Source organism: Cinclus cinclus, chromosome 36 (genome assembly GCF_963662255.1).
Source record: "Cinclus cinclus chromosome 36, bCinCin1.1, whole genome shotgun sequence".
In the NCBI taxonomy this organism is placed as follows: domain Eukaryota; kingdom Metazoa; phylum Chordata; class Aves; order Passeriformes; family Cinclidae; genus Cinclus; species Cinclus cinclus.
The window spans coordinates 817,908-835,058 of NC_085081.1; the positions used below are offsets into that span (position 1 = coordinate 817,908).

Genomic DNA, 17,151 nt, shown 5'->3' on the forward strand with positions numbered 1-17,151 from the left:
CCCTAAACCCCTCCCAGTCCCTCCCAGTAACCCTTAGACCCCTCCCAGTTCCTCCCAGTTTCTTCCAGTTTCCTCCCAGTAACCCTTAGACCCCTCCCAGTCCCTCCCAGTAACCCCTAAACCCCTCCCAGTGACCGTTAGACCCCTCCCAGTCCCTCCCAGTTTTTCCCAGTTTCCTCCCAGTCCCTCCCAGTGACCCTTAGACCCCTCCCAGTCCCTCCCAGTTCCCTCCCAGTCCCTCCCAGTGACCCTTAGACCCCTCCCAGTCCCTCCCAGTCCCTCCCAGTCCCTCCCAGTGACACTTAGACCCCTCCCAGTTCCCTCCCAGTCCCTCCCAGTCCCTCCCAGTGACCCTTAGACCCCTCCCAGTCCCTCCCAGTTCCCTCCCAGTTCCCTCCCAGTTCACCATGTGGCGCGGGGCCCCCTCTCGGTTCCGGGCGGTTTTTGGGGGGTCCCCGATGAGCTCGGGGGGATCCCCGAGATCCCTGGAGGGAAAAGTGGCGCTGGTGACAGCGGGGACAGACGGGTGAGTGACCCAAAACCGGCAGAATTCACCCCAAAAATAAAAAACAACTCGGGAATTATCGGGGGAAAAAAAATCGGAATTTTTACGGCAAAAATCGCCCCAAAATTCGCTAAAATTGACACAAATTAAATCAAATTAACACAAATTAATTCAAATTAATTCAAATTAATTCCTGGGGTTTTCAGTGACCCAAAACCGGCAGAATTCACCCCAAAAATAAAAAACAACTCGGGAATTATCGGGGGAAAAAAAAATCGGAATTTTTACGGCAAAAATCGCCCCAAAATTCGCTAAAATTGACACAAATTAACTCGAAATTAACACAAATTAAATCAAATTAAATCAAATTAATTCAAATTAATTCCTGGGGTTTGGAGTGACCCAAAACCGGCAGAATTCACCCCAAAAATAAAAAACAACTCGGGAATTATCGGGGGAAAAAAAAATCGGAATTTTTACGGCAAAAATCGCCCCAAAATTCGCTAAAATTGACACAAATTAAATCAAATTAACACAAATTAAATCAAATTAAATCAAATTAATTTAAATTAATTCCTGGGGTTTTCAGTGACCCAAAACCGGCAGAATTCACCCCAAAAATAAAAAAACAACTCGGGAATTATCGGGGGAAAAAAAAAATCGGATTTTTTACGGCAAAAATCGCCCCAAAATTCGCTAAAATTGACACAAATTAAATCAAATTAACACAAATTAAATCAAATTAAAATCAAATTAAATCAAATTAAATTAAATTAATTTAAATTAATTCCTGGGGTTTGGAGTGACCCAAAACCGGCAGAATTCACCCCAAAATTATCTCCAAAATTAACCCCAAATTAATGTTAATTAACCCTTAATTAATGTTAATTAACTCCTAATTAATGTTAATTAACCCCAAAATTTAATTAAACCCAAATTAAACCCAAGGAAATTAAAAAATTTCCCCCCGAAATAAAGCCCAAAAAATCCATCCCAGGTGTCCCCACCTGCCCCCAGGTAAGCCCAGGTGTGGCCCAGGTGTCCCCAGGTGTGTCCCCCCCAGGTGGGCCCAGGTGTGTCCCCAGGTGTGTCCCCAGGTGAGTCCCCAGGTGTGTCCCCAGGTGTGTCCCCAGGTGAGTCCCCAGGTGTGTCCCCAGGTGTGTCCCCCCCAGGTAAGCCCAGGTGTGTCCCCAGGTGTGTCGTTCCCCAGGTGAGACCAGGTGTGTCCCCAGGTGTGTCCCCAGGTGTGTCCCCAGTTGAGCCCAGGTGTCCCCAGGTGAGCCCAGCTGTTCCCAGGTGTCCCCAGGTGTCCCCAGGTGTATCCCCAGCTGCCCCCAGGTAAGACCAGGTGTGTCCCCAGGTGTGTCCCCAGGTGTGTCCCCAGGTGTGTCCCCCCCAGGTGAGTCCCCAGGTGTGTCGTTCCCCAGGTGAGACCAGGTGAGTCCCCAGGTGTGTCCCCCCCCAGGTGAGTCCCCAGGTGTGTCGTTCCCAGGTAAGCCCAGGTGTGTCCCCAGGTGAGCTCAGCTGCCCCCAGGTGGGCCTAGGTATCCCCAGGTGAGTCCCCAGGTGTGTCGTTCCCCAGGTGAGACCAGGTGTGTCCCCAGTTGAGCCCAGGTGTCCCCAGGTGAGCCCAGCTGTTCCCAGGTGTCCCCAGGTGTCCCCAGGTGTGTCCCCAGGTGTATCCCCAGCTGCCCCCAGGTAAGACCAGGTGTGTCCCAGGTGTGTCCCCAGGTGAGCCCAGCTGCCCCCAGGTGGGCCTAGGTATCCCCAGGTGAGTCCCCAGGTGTGTCGTTCCCCAGGTGAGACCAGGTGTGTCCCCAGTTGAGCCCAGGTGTCCCCAGGTGAGCCCAGCTGTTCCCAGGTATCCCCAGGTGTGTCCCCAGGTGAGCTCAGCTGCCCCCAGGTGGGCCTAGGTATCCCCAGGTGAGTCCCCAGGTGTGTCGTTCCCCAGGTGAGACCAGGTGTGTCCCCAGCTGCCCCCAGGTAAGACCAGGTGTGTCCCAGGTGTGTCCCCAGGTGAGCCCAGCTGCCCCCAGGTGGGCCTAGGTATCCCCAGGTGAGCCCAGGTGTGTCCCAGCTCTCGCCAGGTGCCCCCAGGTAAGCCCAGGTGTGTCCCCAGGATCGGGCTGGCCGTGGCCGAGGCTCTGGGCGTGGCCGGGGCTCAGGTGTTCCTCAGCTCCCGCAAGCAGCAGAACGTGGAGAGAGCCGTGACTCACCTGAGGGGGAGGGGCCTGCAGGTGAGCACACCTGGGGTCACCTGGGGGGGATTTGGGGTCACCTGGGGGGGGTTGGGGTCACCTGGGGATGGTTTGGGGTCACCTGGGGATGGTTTGGGGTCACCTGGGGGGGGTTTGGGGTCACCTGGGGGGGTTGGGGTCACCTGGGGTTGTTTGGGGTCACCTGGGGGTGGTTTGGGGTCACCTGGGGGGGGTTTGGGGTCACCTGGGGGGGATTTGGGGTCACCTGGGAGGGGTTTGGGGTCACCTGGGGGGGTTGGGGTCACCTGGGGTTGTTTGGGGTCACCTGGGGGTGGTTTGGGGTCACCTGGGGGGGGTTTGGGGTCACCTGGGGGGGATTTGGGGTCACCTGGGGTTGTTTGGGGTCACCTGGGGGGGGTTTGGGGTCACCTGGGGGAGATTTGGGGTCACCTGGGAGGGGTTTGGGGTCACCTGGGGTTGTTTGGGGTCACCTGGGGGGGGTTTGGGGTCACCTGGGGGAGTTCGGGGTCACCTGCGGGGGGTTTGGGGTCACCTGGGGGGGGTTTGGGGTCACCTGGGGGAGTTCGGGGTCACCTGCGGGGGGTTTGGGGTCACCTGGGGGGGGTTGGGGTCACCTGGGGGGGTTTGGGGTCACCTGGGGGGGGTTTGGGGTCACCTGGGGTGTTTGGAGTCACCTGGGAGGGGTTTGGGGTCACCTGGGGGGGTTTGGGGTCACCTGGAGGGGATTTGGGGTCACCTGGGGTTGTTTGGGGTCACCTGGGTGGGTTTGAGGTCACCTGGTGTCACCTGCCCAGGTGAGCGGTGTCACCTGTCACGTGGGACGTGCCGAGGATCGGGAAAGGATGGTGCAGGCGGTGAGAGAACACCTGGGGACACACCTGGGGACACCTGGGGACACACCTGGGGACACCTGGGACACCTGGGGACACCTGGGGGGACACCTGGGGACACCTGGGGGGACACCTGGGACACACCTGGGACACCTGGGGGGACACCTGGGGGGACACCTGGGGACACCTGGGGATACACCTGGGGACACCTGGGGACACCTGGGGGGACACCTGGGGACACCTGGGGGGACACCTGGGGGGACACCTGGGGACACCTGGGGGGACACCTGGGGGGACACCTGGGGGGACACCTGGGGACACCTGGGGACACCTGGGGATACACCTGGGGACACCTGGGGACACCTGGGGGGACACCTGGGGACACCTGGGGACACCTGGGGATACACCTGGGGACACCTGGGGGGACACCTGGGGACACACCTGAGACACACCTGGGGACACACCTGGGGACACCTGGGGGGACACCTGGGACACACCCAGGGAGAGCTCGGGACACACCTGGGACACACCTGGGGACACCGGGGACACACCTGAGGGCACACCTGGGACACACCTGAGGACACCTGGGGTTTTCTGGGATGGATTTTGGGCTCACCTGAGCTCACCTGTTGAGGCCCTGGACACGTTCGGAGCCATCGACATCCTGGTGTCCAACGCCGCCGTCAATCCTCACCTGGGCCCCACCCTGGAGGCTGACGAGGGCACCTGGGACAAGGTGAGACCACGCCCACCTGGCCACGCCCTCTTAAAAAAAAAAAAATCCCCAAAAATTCCATTAAAAATTCCCCAAAAAACCCCGAAAAAATTCCATAAAAAAATTCCATTAAAAAATTCCCCAAATCTCCCCCAAACCCCCCATGACGTCATCCACGCGTGGCCACGCCCCCTCAGCCATATTACCTATGAGCCACGCCCACTGAACGTCATTTCCGGCCCACCCCCCACCCCCCCCCCGCAGGTGTTCCAGGTGAACGTGACGGCGGCGGCCATGTTGGTTCGGCTGGTGGTGCCGCACATGGAGAAACGGGGGTGACTGGTTTATACTGGTTTATACTGGGAAGGAGTTTTGGGGTCACTGGGATGGACTGGGATGAGCTGGGAGGGGAATTTGGAGTTACTGGGGTGAACTGGGATGAACTGGGATGGAGTTTGGAGTGACTGGGATGAACTGGGATGAGGTTTGGGGTCACTGGGATAAACTGGGATGGACTGGGATGGGAATTTGGGGTTACTGGGATGGACTGGGATGAGGTTTGGGGTCAATGGGATGAACTGGGATGGACTGGGATGGGAATTCGGGGTTACTGGGATGCACTGGGATGGAGTTTGGATTGACTGGGATGAACTGGGATGAACTGGGATGGGAATTTGGGGTTACTGGGATGGACTGGGATGGAGTTTGGAGTTACTGGGATGAACTGGGATGAACTGGGATGGGAATTTGGAGTTACTGGGATGCACTGGGATGGAGTTTGGAGTTACTGGGATGCACTGGGATGAGGTTTGGGGTCAATGGGATGAACTGGGATGAACTGGGAGGGGAATTTGGAGTTACTGGGGTGAACTGGGATGAACTGGGATGGAGTTTGGATTGACTGGGATGAACTGGGATGAACTGGGATGGACTGGGATGGGAATTTGGGGTTACTGGGATGCACTGGGATGGAGTTTGGAGTGACTGGGATGAACTGGGATGAACTGGGATGAACCAAGATGGGAATTCAGGGCTACTGGGATGAACTGGGACAGACTGGGATGGGAATTCGGGGTTACTGGGATGAACTGGGATGTACTGGGATGTACTGGGAGGGGAATTTGGGGTTATTGGGATGCACTGGGATGGGAATTCGGGGTTACTGGGATGAACTGGGATGTACTGGGAGCCACCATACCTGTCCAAGGGGGCGTGACTGCGATTGATTGACAGCTCGGTTGTGTTGGGGGCGTGGCCTGGGCTAAACCCCGCCCATTTGTCCCTTAGGGGCGGGGCCATCGTGCTGATGTCATCGATCGCTGGGTACCGACCAATGGCGGTGAGACTGGGAGGGACTGGTTTATACTGGTTTATACTGGGAGGGGACCGGGACAAACTGGGACAAACTGGAGGGGATTTTGGGGCACTTAAAGGATCCAAAATGGAGAAAAATCGGTGATTTTGATACTGGTTTGTACTGGTTTGGAACTGGGAGGGGACTGGGACAAACTGGGATGAACTGGGAGTGGGTTTGGAGTTACTGGGACAAACTGGGAATGAGTTTGGGGTTACTGGTTTGGGGTTTTTCCTTACTGGTTTGAACTGGGATGAACTGGGCTGAACCGGGAGAGGATTTGGGCTCACTGGGATGAGGTTCTGCCATACTGGGACTTACTGGTTTGGGGTTTTACCTTACTGGTTTGGGGTTTTTCCTTACTGGTTTATACTGGTTTGGGGTTTTTCCTTACTGGTCGTTACTGGTTTGGGCTGGGCAAGGTTGTGGGCGTGTCCCGGGCTATGCTAATGAGGTGGGCGTGTCCCGATGACGTCACAGGGGCTGGGCCCGTACAGCGTCAGTAAATCCGCCCTGCTGGGGCTGGACTGGGAGGGGAACTGGGGTTACTGGTTTGTACTGGTTTGGGGGTTGGGGTGAACTGGGACGGACTGGGATGAACTGGGAGTGGGTTTGGAGTTACTGGGACAAACTGGGAATGAGTTTGGGGTTACTGGTTTGGGGTTTTTCCTTTCTGGTTTATACTGGTTTGGGGTTTTTCCTTACTGGTTTGGGGTTTTTCCTTACTGGTTTATACTGGTTTGGAGTTTTTCCTTACTGGTTTGAACTGGGATGAACTGGGCTGAACCGGGAGAGGATTTGGGCTCACTGGGATGAGGTTCTGCCATACTGGGACTTACTGGTTTGGGGTTTTTCCTTACTGGTTTGGGGTTTTTCCTTACTGGTTTGGGGTTTTTCCTTACTGGTTTGGGGTTTTTCCTTACTGGTCGTTACTGGTTTGGGCCGGGCAGGGTTGTGGGCGTGTCCCGGGCTATGCTAATGAGGTGGGCGTGTCCCGATGACGTCACAGGGGCTGGGCCCGTACAGCGTCAGTAAATCCGCCCTGCTGGGGCTGGACTGGGAGGGGAACTGGGGTTACTGGTTTGTACTGGTTTGGGGGTTGGGGTGAACTGGGACGGACTGGGATGAACTGGGAGTGGGTTTGGAGTTACTGGGACAAACTGGGAATGAGTTTGGGGTTACTGGTTTGGGGTTTTTCCTTTCTGGTTTATACTGGTTTGGGGTTTTTCCTTACTGGTTTGGGGTTTTTCCTTACTGGTTTATACTGGTTTGGAGTTTTTCCTTACTGGTTTGAACTGGGATGAACTGGGCTGAACCGGGAGAGGATTTGGGCTCACTGGGATGAGGTTCTGCCATACTGGGACTTACTGGTTTGGGGTTTTTCCTTACTGGTTTGGGGTTTTTCCTTACTGGTTTGGGGTTTTTCCTTACTGGTTTGGGGTTTTTCCTTACTGGTCGTTACTGGTTTGGGCCGGGCAGGGTTGTGGGCGTGTCCCGGGCTATGCTAATGAGGTGGGCGTGTCCCGATGACGTCACAGGGGCTGGGCCCGTACAGCGTCAGTAAATCCGCCCTGCTGGGTCTCGTGGCCGCGCTGAGCCCGGAGCTGCTCCCGAGGGGGATCCGAATCAACGGAGTCGCCCCGGGATTGATCCGGACCCGCTTCAGCCAGGCCGTGAGGGAACCGGTTCATACTGGTTTATACTGGTTTATACTGGTTTATACTGGGAGGGGGCGAAGGGCGAAAAAACGGGAGGGGAAAAAAATGAAGGGAAACGGAGGAGAAGGGGTTAAAAATGGAGGTTTGGGGGGACTGGTTTGTACTGGGAGGGAACTGGGCTGAACTGGGTTGCACTGGTTTATACTGGGAGGGGGGCGAAGGGCGAAAAAACGGGGAAAGAATTGGGAGAAACGGAGGGAAAACGGGGTTTGGGGTTACTGGTTTGTACTGGTTTGTACTGGTTTGTACTGGTTTGTACTGGGAGGGAAGTGGGTTGTACTGGTTTGTACTGGGAGGGAAGTGGGTTGTACTGGTTTGTACTGGTTTGTACTGGTTTGTACTGGGAGGGGGTGAAGGGTGAAAAAAGGGGGAAAAACGGAGGGAAAACAGGGTTTGGGGTTACTGGTTTGTACTGGTTTGTACTGGTTTGTACTGGTTTGTACTGGGAGGGGGTGAAGGGTGAAAAAAGGGGGAAAAACGGAGGGAAAACGGGGTTTGGGGTTACTGGTTTGTACTGGTTTGTACTGGTTTGTACTGGTTTGTACTGGTTTGTACTGGGAGGGAAGTGGGTTGTACTGGTTTGTACTGGGAGGGAAGTGGGTTGTACTGGTTTGTACTGGTTTGTACTGGGAGGGGGTGAAGGGTGACAAAAGGGGGAAAAACGGAGGGAAAACGGGGTTTGGGGTTACTGGTTTGTACTGGTTTGTACTGGGAGGGGTTTGGGGTGAACTGGGAGGGACATGGGTTGTACTGGTTTATACTGGGAGAGGCTGAAGGGTGAAAAAACGGGGAAAAATGGAGGGAAAACGGGGTTTGGGTTACTGGTTTGTACTGGTTTGTACTGGGAGGGGATTGGGACGATCTGGGAGGGAACTGGTTTGTACTGGTTTATACTGGGAATGGCGGGAGAGGGAAAAAAATGGGAGAAAAAGGGTTAAAAATGGGGTTTGGGGTTACTGGTTTGTACTGGTTTATACTGGGAGGAGGTTTGGGGTTACTGGTTTGGTGTTGCTGACCTGAACTGGTTTGAACTGGTGCGAACCGGTTTGAACTGGTTTTTTACTGGTCTGAACTGGTTTCCCACAGCTCTGGAAGGACGAGGCCATGCGGGAACAGGCACTGGGAGCACTGGGAGCGCAGAGGTGAGAGCCCAGTATGAACCAGTATGAACCAGTATGAACCCGACCCCTCCCAGTACAAACCAGTACAAACCAGTGACCCCCAATCCCATTTTTAACCCTTTCTTTCCCCATTTCCCCCCCAGTTTCACCTCTCCCAGTCCAAACCAGTCCAAACCAGTACCCCCCAGTCCCCCCCAGTATACCCCAGTACACCCCAGTCCACCCCAGTACACCCCAGTATAACCCAGTACAAACCAGTAACCCCCAATCCCATTTTTAACCCTTTCTTTCCCCGTTTTTCCCCCCTTTCCCTTCCAGTTTCACCCCTCCCAGTCCCCCCCAGTCCAAACCAGTCCCCCCCAGTCCCCCCCAGTATAACCCAGTACAAACCAGTAACCCCCAATCCCATTTTTAACCCTTTCTTTCCCCGTTTTTTCCCCATTTCCCCTCCAGTTTCACCCCTCCCAGTCCAAACCAGTCCCCCCCAGTATAACCCAGTACACCCCAGTACACCCCAGTATAACCCAGTCCCCCCCAGTCCCCCCCAGTATAACCCAGTACAAACCAGTAACCCCCAATCCCATTTTTAACCCTTTCTTTCCCCGTTTTTTCCCCATTTCCCTTCCAGTTTCACCTCTCCCAGTCCAAACCAGTCCACCCCAGTACCCCCCAGTCCCCCCCAGTCCACCCCAGTCCCCCCCAGTCCCCCCCAGTATAACCCAGTACAAACCAGTAACCCCCAATCCCATTTTTAACCCTTTCTTTCCCCATTTTTCCCCATTTCCCCTCCCAGTTTCACCCCTCCCAGTCCAAACCAGTCCAAACCAGTCCCCCCCAGTATACCCCAGTACACCCCAGTCCACCCCAGTCCCCCCCAGTATAACCCAGTACACCCCAGTACACCCCAGTATAACCCAGTACAAACCAGTAACCCCCAATCCCATTTTTAACCCTTTCTTTCCCCGTTTTTTCCCCATTTCCCCTCCAGTTTCACCCCTCCCAGTCCCCCCCAGTCCAAACCAGTCCCCCCCAGTCCCCCCCAGTATAACCCAGTATAACCCAGTATAACCCAGCGTCCCCCCGCAGGCTGGGCACCCCCCCGGAGGTGGCTCAGGCCGTTCTGTTCCTGGTGGCCCCTCAGGGCTCTTTGGTAGCCGGGCAAACGCTGCTGGTGGCCGGGGGGGCCCTGGCGCGCCTCTGACCTGGCGGTAATTACGGTAATTAGCGCTAATTTGCATAATTACGGTAATCGGGTGGCCGGGGGGGAAGGAGTGGGCGGGGCTGTGGCCACGCCCACCTCGTTAATTATGGTAATTAGCGCTAATGAGAGTCACATGTAAGGAGTGGGTGGGGTTCTGGCCACGCCCACCTCGTTAATTATGGTAATTAGCGCTAATTATGGTAATTAGGTTCCTGGCTAAGGAGTGGGCGGGGCTCTGGCCACGCCCACTCTGCTAATTGTGGTAATTAGCGCTAATGAGAGTTACATGTAGGGACAGGGTGGGGCTGTGGCCACGCCCACCTCGTTAATTATGTTAATTAGCGCTAATGAGTCACATGTAAGGAGTGGGTGGGGCTGTGGCCACGCCCACCTCGTTAATTATGGTAATCAGCGCTAATGAGAGTTACATGTAGGGAGTGGGTGGGGCTGTGGCCACGCCCACCTCGTTAATTATGGTAATTAGCGCTAATTATGGTAATTAGGTTCCTGGCTAAGGAGTGGGTGGGGCTGTGGCCACGCCCACCTCGTTAATTATGTTAATTAGCGCTAATGAGAGTCACATGTAAGGAGTGGGCGGAGTTCTGGCCACGCCCACCTCGTTAATTATGGTAATTAGCGCTAATTATGGTAATTAGGTTCCTGGCTAAGGAGTGGGCGGGGCTCTGGCCACGCCCACCTCGTTAATTATGGTAATTAGCACTAATGAGAGTTACATGTAGGGAGTGGGGCTGTGGCCACGCCCACCTCGTTAATTATGTTAATTAGCGCTAATGAGAGTTACATGTAGGGAGTGGGTGGGGCTGTGGCCACGCCCACTCTGCTAATTATGGTAATTAGCGCTAATGAGAGAAGCAATGGAGGACTTCCTGCTGCTGTGGCCACGCCCACTTCGTTAATTATGGTAATTAGCGCTAATCAGAGTCTCAAGTCAGATTTGGAATCAGCTCTGGCCACGCCCACCTCGTTAATTATGCAAATTAGCGCTAATCAGAGTCGGAATGGAGGATTTCCTGCCGCTGTGACCACGCCCACCTCGTTAATTTATGCTAATTAACGCTAATGAGGTTCTGAAGGAAAGAGACTGAAAATAAAGCAGGAGGTTCTGGTCTGGCCACGCCCACCTCGTTAATTATGCTAATTAGCACTAATGAGAGTCACATGTAAGGAGTGGGTGGGGCTCTGGCCACGCCCACCTCGTTAATTATGGTAATTAGCGCTAATTATGCTAATTAGGTTCCTGGGTGTGGAGTGGGCGGGGCTCTGGCCACGCCCACCTCGTTAATTATGCTAATTAGCACTGAGAGTCACATGTAATGAGTGGGTGGTGTTCTGGCCACGCCCACCTCGTTAATTATGCTAATTAACGCTAATGAGAGTCACAGTGAAGAACTTCCTGCTCCACCGGACACGCCCAGTCTCATTCCGTATGCAAATTTATGCAAATGAGGCGGAAATAAATTTATTCGTTAAAATGTGTTAACGATTCGGGAGGTAATTAATTTATTGATGAATTTATTAATGAGATTAATAATTGATGATTTGATAATTAATATTTAAAATTAAATAAATAAAAAAATTTAATCAAATAATTAAAATTAATATTTAAAATTCAATATTAAAAATAAATTAATTGGAGAATTAATCAATAAATACATTTAATAATTTCATAATGAGATAATTTATTAATAAATTCCTTGATGAATGCTTTAATTAATTAATTGGAGAGTTAATTGAATAATGTATTAATTTTATGATTTAATAATTTATTAATTTTATGATTTTATGATTTAATAATTTATTAATTTTATGATTTAATAATTTATTAATTTTATGATTTTATGATTTATTAATTTTATGATTTTATGATTTACTAATGAGGTAATTTATAAATAAATATTATGAGCAATGTTATAAATAAAAAATGTAAATAAATATTATCAAGGCAATGTTTAATAATTAATGAGTTACAAATTTAATAACTCGTTAATTAAAGATTTTACAAATCAATAATTTAACCTCAGTATTTAATAATTAATTTATTGATTTCATTAATCATTGGAGAATTAATTCCTAAATCAATTAAATAATTTATTAATTTAAAAATAAATTCATTCAACCTTAATACCCGCTGATTAATTAATTAATTTCATTAATAATTTGATAAACAAATAATTTAATGGCTTAAATAAAGTAATTAAATTTAATAACTTATTAATTAAATACTCTGTAAATAAATTCAATAATTTAACTTTAACACTCAGTAATAAATGGATTGATTTCATTAATAATCATTTTTAAATCAATTAAATAATTCATTAATTAATAAATTCAATAATTTAATTTCAATATTCAATAATAAATTGATTTCATTAATCATTTTTAAATCAATTAATTCATTAATTAATAAATTCAATAATTTAACTTCAATATTCAATAATAAATTGATTCCATTAATAATAATTTTTCAATTAAATAATTCATTAATTAATAAATTCAATAATTTAACTTTAATACTCAATAATAAATTGATTGATTTCATTAATAATCATTTTTAAATCAATTAAATAATTCATTAATTAATAAATTCAATAATTAATTTCAATATTCACTAATAAATTGATTCCATTAATAATAATTTTTAAATCAATTAATTAATTCATTAATTAATAAATTCAATAATTTACCTTCAATATTCACTAATAAATGGATTGATTTCATTAATAATCATTTTTAAATAAATTAATTCATTAATTAATTCAATAATTTAATTTCAATACTCACTAATAAATGGATTGATTTCATTAATAATAATTTTTAAATTAATAAATTAATTAATTAATTCAATAATTTAATTTCAATACTCACTAATAAATGGATTGATCTCATTAATAATTAGAGAATTAATTTACAAATCCATTCAATAATTCATAAATCCCGCGATTTCCATCTTTAATAATTTTAATTAATTGCATCAACGAGCTCATTAATTATGCAAATGAGGCACCCACAATTCATGAATTTTTTTTTTTTTTTTTTCCTTTATTTTTCTTTTTTTTTCCGATTCCGGAACCGAAAAAAAAACAAAAAAAAGAAAAAAAAAAGAAAAAGAAAAAAAAAACAAAAAAAAAACAAAAAAAAATTCCCAAAAAATTTCCCGAATTTCCCCAAAAATTCCAACCCCGGGAAGGTGGGGGCGGGGCCAGCGCCGAGGCCACGCCCACTTTTCCCGCCAAAACGGAGGGGGAGGGGCCAGGGAGAGAAAGGGGCGTGGCCTGAGGGGAAGGGGCGGAGCCAAACCTCACCTGGAAAGGAAAAGGGGGCGGGGTTAGAGCAGAACTGGTTTGTACTGGGATGAACTGGGAGGGGATTTGGGGTTACTGGGATGGACTGGGAGGGGTTTGGGGTTACTGGGATGAACTGGGAGGGGATTTGGGGTGACTGGGATGAACTGGGAGGGGTTTGGGGCTTACTGGTTTGTACTGGGATGGGGTTTGGGGTTACTGGTTTGTACTGGGAGGGGTTTGGGGTTACTGGGATGGACTGGGAGGAGGTTTGGGGTTACTGGTTTATACTGGGAGGGGGTTTGGGGTTACTGGGATGAACTGGGAGGGGTTTGGGGTTACTGGGATGGACTGGGAGGGGTTTGGGGTTACTGGGATGGACTGGGAGGGGTTTGGGGTTACTGGTTTGTACTGGGAGAGGGTTTGGGGTTACTGGTTTGTACTGGGAGGGGTTTGGGGTTACTGGGATGGACTGGGAGGAGGTTTGGGGTTACTGGTTTATACTGGGAGGGGGTTTGGGGTTACTGGGATGAACTGGGAGGGGTTTGGGGTTACTGGGATGGACTGGGATGAACTGGGAGGGGGTTTGGGGTTACTGGGATGAACTGGGAGGGGTTTGGGGTTACTGGTTTGTACTGGGAGGGGGATTGGGGTTACTGGGATGAACTGGGAGGGGTTTGGGGTTACTGGGATGAACTGGGAGGGGGTTTGGGGTTACTGGGATGAACTGGGAGGGGTTTGGGGTTACTGGTTTGTACTGGGATGGGGTTTGGGGTTACTGGTTTGTACTGGGATGGGGTTTGGGGTTACTGGTTTGTACTGGGATGGGGTTTGGGGTTACTGGTTTGTACTGGGATGGGGTCTGGGGTTACTGGTTTGTACTGGGATGGGGTTCGGGGTGACTGGGGAGGTCAGCGGTGCATACTGGCCCGTACTGGTCCGTACTGGTTTGTACTGGGAGGGGCTCACATGGTCTGGGGCGAGAAGAGCCCCGAGAGCGTCAAACACTGCGAGGCCAAATTCAGCGCCGGGCTCAGGGCTGGGGGAGGGGGGAAACAAAAATAAAAAACAACATGAAAAAAAAAAAAACAAAACCCCCCAAAAAAAAAATCACCCCGAAATTCCCAAAAAATCACCCAAAAAATTCCCAAAAAATCACCTCGAAATTCCCAAAAAAAATCACCTCGAAATTCCCACAAAATCACCCAAAAATTCCCAAAAAACCACCCAAAAAAATTCCAAAAAAATCACCTCGAAATTCCCAAAAAATCACCCCCAAAAAATCACCTCGAAATTCCCAAAAAATCACCCCGAAATTCCAAAAAACCACCCAAAAAATTCCCCAAAAAATCACCCCGAAATTCCCACAAAATCACCCAAAAATTCCCACAAAATCACCCAAAAATTCCCAAAAAATCACCCAAAAAATTCCCAAAAAAATCACCTCGAAATTCCCAAAAATCACCTCGAAATTCCCACAAAATCACCTCGAAATTCCCACAAAATCACCTCGAAATTCCCAAAAAATCACCCCAAAAATTCCCACAAAAATTCCCGAAAAAATTCCCGAAAAAAATCACCTCGGAATTCCACAAAATCACCCAAAAATTCCCACAAAATCACCCAAAAATTCCCAAAAAATCACCCAAAAATTGCCAAAAAAATCACCTCGAAATTCCCACAAAATCACCCCGAAATTCCCAAAAAACCACCCAAAAAATTCCCAAAAAAATCACCCCGAAATTCCCACAAAATCACCCAAAAATTTCCACAAAAATTCCCTCAAAAATTCCCGAAAAAATCACCTCGAAATTCTCTCAAAATCATCCCGAAATCCCCCCAAAAATCACAAGATTCCTACAAAATCACCCAAAAATTCCCAAAAAATCACCCAAAAATTCCCAAAAAATTACCTTGAAATTCCCACAAAATCATCCAAAAATTCCCATAAAATCACCCCAAAATTCCCAAAAAATCACCCAAAAATTCCCAAATTCCTTCAAATTCACCCTAAAAAATTCCCTAAAATTCCCACAAAAATTCACTCAAAAATCCCCCCAAAATTCCCCCAAAATCACCCAAAAAAATCAACCCAAAATTCCCACAAAAATATCCCAAGAAATTCCCAAAAAATTCCCCCAAAATCACCCAAAATTCCCAAAAAATTCCCCCAAAATCCCCCAAAAATTCCCCAAAAAATTCCCCAATATTCCCACAAAATCACCCAAAAAATTCCCACAAAATTTCCCCAAAATGACCCCAAAATCCCTCAACAATTCCCAAAAAAATTCCCCAAAAAAATCCCCAAAAAAACTCCCACCAAAAAATTCCCCAAAGTTCCCACCAAAAAAAATCCCCAAAAATTCCCCCAAAATTCCCCAAAAAATCTCAAAAAAATTCCTCCAAAATTCCCCAAAAAATTCCCTAAAAAATTCCCCAAAAAATCGTCCAAAATTCCCCAAAATATTCCCAAATTCCCCCAAAATTCTCCCCAATTTTTCCCAAAACTCCACAGATTTCCCTCAAAATTCCCCAAAACGTTCCCAAAAATCTCCCCCCCCCAAAAAAAAAACCCCAAAATTCCCCAAAATCCTCCCAAAATTCCCCAAAAATTTCCCCCAAATCCTCCCGGAACTCCCCTAAAAATCCCTTAAAATCCCCCCAAAAACCTCTCAAAAATCCCCGTTTTTCCCAAATTTCCCCCCGAAATTCTCCCCCAAAAATCGCCCCAAATTCTCCCAAAAAAATCTCCCAAAATTTTCCCAAAAAATTCCCCCGAAAAACCCTCCAAGATTCCCCAAATTCCCCCCAAAAATTCCGTCCAAAAATCCCTAAAATGGCCCCCAAAAATTCCCCCAAATTTTGGGATCCCCCCTGCCCCCCCCCCCCCAAAAACTTTGGTGTTCTCCTCCCCCCAAATTTTGGGATCACCCCCCCAAATTTTGGGGTTTACCCCCCAAATTTCTTCCCCAAATTTTGGGGTCTCCCCCCCCTTTTCCCCCCAAATTTTGGGATCACCCCCCCCCAAATTTTGGGGTCTCCCCCCGATCTGCCCCCAAATTTTCGGGGTCTTCCCCCCCATTTCTTTCCCAAATTTTGGAATCACCCCCCCAAATTTTGGGGTTCTTCCCCCCCTTTTCCCCCCAAATTTTGGGGTCTCCCCCCCATTTCTTCCCAAATTTTGGGGTCTCCCCCCCCTTTTCCCCCCAAATTTTGGGATCACCCCCCCAAATTTTGGGGTCTCCCCCCCGATCTGCCCCCAAATTTTGGGGGTCTTCCCCCCCATTTCTTTCCAAATTTTGGAATCACCCCCCCAAATTTTGGGGTTCTTCCCCCCTTTCACCCCAAATTTTGGGGTCTCCCCTTTTCCCCCCAAATTTTGGGGTCTCCCCCCCCTTTCCCCCCAAATTTTGGGGTCTCCCCTCCCCCCTTTTCCCCCCAAATTTTGGGGTCTCTCCCCCATTTCCCCCCAAATTTTGGGGTCTCCCCCCCCGATCTGCCCCCAAATTTTGGGGTCTTCCCCCCCATTTCTTTCCCAAATTTTGGGATCACCCCCCCAAATTTTGGGGTTCTTCCCCCCCTTTTCCCCCCAAATTTTGGGTCTCCCCCCCCTTTATTTCCCCCCCAAATTTTAGGATCAGACCCCAAATTTTGGGGTTCTCAACCCTCGATCTGCCCCAAATTTTGGGGTCTCCCCCCCCGTTTCCCCCCAAATTTTGGGTTCTCCCCCCCACTTTCCCCCCCAAATTTTGGGGTCTCCCCTCCCCTATTTTGCCCCCCAAATTTTGGGGTCTCTCCCCCCTTTCCCCCCCAAATTTTGGGGTCTCCCCCCCCGATCTCCCCCAAATTTTGGGGTCTCGCCCCCCATTTCTTCCCCAAATTTTGGGATCACCCCCTCAAATTTTGGGGTTCTTCCCCCCCACTTTCCCCCCAAATTTTGGGGTCTCCCCTCCCCTATTTTGCCCCCCAAATTTTGGGGTCTCCCCCCCACTTTCCCCCCCAAATTTTGGGGTCTCCCCTCCCCTATTTTGCCCCCCAAATTTTGGGGTTTACCTGTCAGGGCCGCGGGGTTGAGCCCCCCCAGGGGGGTCAGGGCCCCGTTCAGCTGCTGGAGAGCGGCCTGGGCGGGGGCGGGGAGCTGCAGCCCCGAGCCTGCCAAAAAAAAAAACAAACAAAACAAACAAAA

The 17,151-nt window shown here is 49.3% G+C and overlaps 2 protein-coding genes across 3 annotated transcripts in view; both read left to right on the plus strand.

The window, feature by feature from the left end:
• The first annotated feature begins 380 nt into the window (after positions 1 to 380).
• DHRS1 (dehydrogenase/reductase 1) lies at positions 381 to 11,168 on the plus strand. Of its 2 annotated transcripts, XM_062512367.1 has the most exons (10): positions 381 to 526; positions 2,625 to 2,742; positions 3,519 to 3,578; positions 4,189 to 4,290; positions 4,534 to 4,604; positions 5,557 to 5,608; positions 7,162 to 7,296; positions 8,428 to 8,483; positions 9,549 to 9,679; positions 10,522 to 11,168. In XM_062512367.1, exons 1-9 carry the CDS (start codon positions 408 to 410, stop codon positions 9,661 to 9,663), a joined length of 828 nt encoding a protein of 275 aa, XP_062368351.1. In that variant the 5' UTR covers positions 381 to 407; the 3' UTR covers positions 9,664 to 9,679; positions 10,522 to 11,168. The 2 variants fall into 2 exon arrangements, with proteins under 2 accessions (XP_062368351.1, XP_062368352.1); XM_062512368.1 differs by lacking the exon at positions 7,162 to 7,296.
• Positions 11,169 to 13,820: 2,652 nt separating this feature from the next.
• LOC134055882 (matrix metalloproteinase-14-like) overlaps positions 13,821 to 17,151 on the plus strand; it is an 18,395-nt gene continuing 15,064 nt past the window's right edge. Inside the window, exon 1 of the mRNA XM_062512352.1 lies at positions 13,821 to 14,003. Within this exon, the coding sequence (XP_062368336.1) occupies positions 13,821 to 14,003 (183 nt within the window). The remainder of the gene's footprint in view (positions 14,004 to 17,151) is intronic.

What these genes read in the sequence shown, in the direction of transcription:
- DHRS1 (XM_062512367.1), top strand. Translation starts at nt 408, where the DNA reads ATGTGGCGCGGGGCCCCCTCTCGGTTCCGGGCGGTTTTTGGGGGGTCC. An exon ending in ACGAGGGCACCTGGGACAAG is followed by an intron (nt 4,291 to 4,533) that starts GTGAGACCACGC and finishes CCCCCCCCGCAG; the next exon opens with GTGTTCCAGGTGAACGTGAC. An exon ending in CTGGGTACCGACCAATGGCG is followed by an intron (nt 5,609 to 7,161) that starts GTGAGACTGGGA and finishes ATGACGTCACAG; the next exon opens with GGGCTGGGCCCGTACAGCGT.